This window comes from Eimeria mitis, genomic scaffold (assembly GCF_000499745.2).
Source record: "Eimeria mitis Houghton genomic scaffold, Emh_scaff274, whole genome shotgun sequence".
Classification (NCBI taxonomy): domain Eukaryota; phylum Apicomplexa; class Conoidasida; order Eucoccidiorida; family Eimeriidae; genus Eimeria; species Eimeria mitis.
In genome coordinates this window covers 5,543-7,433 of record NW_013571085.1, presented here as the reverse complement: position 1 = coordinate 7,433, position 1,891 = coordinate 5,543, and the positions used below count along the sequence as shown (strand labels likewise).

General features: G+C 55.3%; 2 protein-coding genes across 2 annotated transcripts in view; one reads left to right on the top strand and one right to left on the bottom strand.

The window, feature by feature from the left end:
• Positions 1-937, bottom strand: part of EMH_0006330 (uncharacterized protein) — a gene marked incomplete at both ends in the record, with an annotated part of 1,743 nt that extends 806 nt beyond the window's left edge. The window contains one exon of the mRNA XM_013497540.1: positions 3-937. Within this exon, the coding sequence (XP_013352994.1) occupies positions 3-937 (935 nt within the window). The remainder of the gene's footprint in view (positions 1-2) is intronic.
• Positions 938-1,823: 886 nt separating this feature from the next.
• The window catches only part of EMH_0006320 (uncharacterized protein), a gene marked incomplete at both ends in the record, with an annotated part of 2,505 nt that continues 2,437 nt past the window's right edge, over positions 1,824-1,891 (top strand). The window contains one exon of the mRNA XM_013497539.1: positions 1,824-1,891. Coding sequence (XP_013352993.1) covers positions 1,824-1,891 — 68 coding nt within the window.

The following is a 1,891-nucleotide window of genomic DNA, read 5'->3' as shown; positions in this document are numbered from 1 at the left end:
CTACGCTCCCCTCAACGGCTGTCTCCACGTCCTCAGGGTCTCCAGGGTCAGACACAAACCAACTGTCTCCGTCTGTCTCCGCCTGTCTCCTTCTGTCTCCTTTTGTCTCCTTTTGTTTTCTCCTTTTGTCTCCTTTTGTCTCCTTTTGTTTTCTCCATCTGTCTCCGCCTGTCTCCTGTCTTCCTTTGTCTCCTTCTGTCTCCTTTTGTCTCCTTTTGTTTTCTTCTTCTGTCTCCTGTCTCCTCTTGTTGTCTTCTTCTGTCTCCTTTTGTCTCCTTTTGTCTCCATCTGTCTCCTTTTTTGTCTCCTTTTGTCTCCTTTTGTCTCCTTTTGTGTCTCTGTGTCTCCTTTTGTTTTCATTTGCATTGACAAAGACAACTCCTACAGCTCCCTTTCTCTTACCTTCAGCTGTATCTGCCTTCGTTGCTGCTGCTGCTGCTGTTGCTGCTGCTGCTGCTGCTGCTGTTGCTGCTGCTGCTGCTGCTGCTGTATGCGTGCATGCATGTGTGGGGTGTCTGTGCAGGTGCAAGGTATGCTGGTTGTCTCTGAGGCGGCGGATGTGCTGCGGCTGCGCGTCGGCATCCACGAGCTCAGGGTCTTCGATGGCATGATACTTGCTGCATGCAACCACCAAGTATATTGCTGCTGCTGCTGCTGCTGCTGCTGCTGCTGCTGGTGCTGCTGCTGCTGGGGCTGCTGCTGCTGCTGCTGGGGCTGCTGCTGCTGCTGCTGGGGCTGCTGCTGGGGCTGCTGCTGGGGCTGCTGCTGCTGCTGCTGCATTTGGTCCCGCTGCTGGTGGTTGCTGGTGGCTGGGAGGAGTCGAGAGGCGTTGCTGTAGGCATCTGCATACGGGGCTGTGGTGCAGCAGCAGCAAACTCAACGCCTTAGGCAAAATACAGCTCCGCTGCGTCGCCCTTTTTGCTGCCAGCACTTTCATTGCTTCTATAGACGTTCTGTAAGCTCACACCAGCAGCAGCACCAGCAGCAGCAACTGCTGCAGCAACTGCTGCAGCAACAGCAGCAGCAGCAGCAACAGCAGCAGCAGTTGCTGCTGCTGCAGCAGCTGCTGCAGCATCAGGACGGGAGTATATATATCTATGCAGCAGCAAGGAGAACCTGTGTGTGTACAGCAGCGTGGCGTGTATTCTGCTGCTGCTGCTGCTACTGCTGCTGCTGCTGGTGCTGCTGCTGCTGCTGCTGCTGCTGCTGCTGCTGCTGCTGCTGTGTCTCTTTGTGTGTAGCGAGGACCGGCTGATATGTGTAGGAGACATGATGTCTTCGGCGTGCATCTTAGAGTGGAGACCCAAAGAAAAAACACTCAAAGAACTAGCCAGAGATATGCGCTGCGCATGGCCACTGTAACTTTAGTTTGCTGCTGCTGCTGCTGCTGCTGCTGCTGGTGGTGGTTGTTGTTGTTGTGCTGCTGCTGCTGGTGCTGCTGGTTGTTGTTGTGCTGATGCTGCTGCTGCTGGTTGTTGTTGTTGTGCTGCTGCTGCTGCTGCTGCTGCTGCTGGTTGTTGTTGTCGTGCTGCTGCTGCTGCTGGGGTGGTTGCTGTTGTTGTGCTGCTGTTGCTGCTGCTGCTGCTGTTGCTGCTTCTGTTGGGACCACTGCATAGCTTCGGGGCAAATTAAAGCCCTGCTGCTGCTGCTGCCGCTACTACTACTACTACTACTACTGCTGCTGCTGCTGCAACTACTACTACTACTACTACTGCTGCTACAACTGCTGCTGCTGCTGCTGCTGCTGCTACTGCTGCTGCTGCTGCTGCTGCTGCTGGTGTGTTCTCAGGGGCGTGTCTGTGCTGGACCCGAACACGTGCTTGATGTCTGACGGGGAGCAGAATTTGTGGGTGCTGCAGCGGGCGCTGCCAGAGGGGACAGTGAAGGGCCT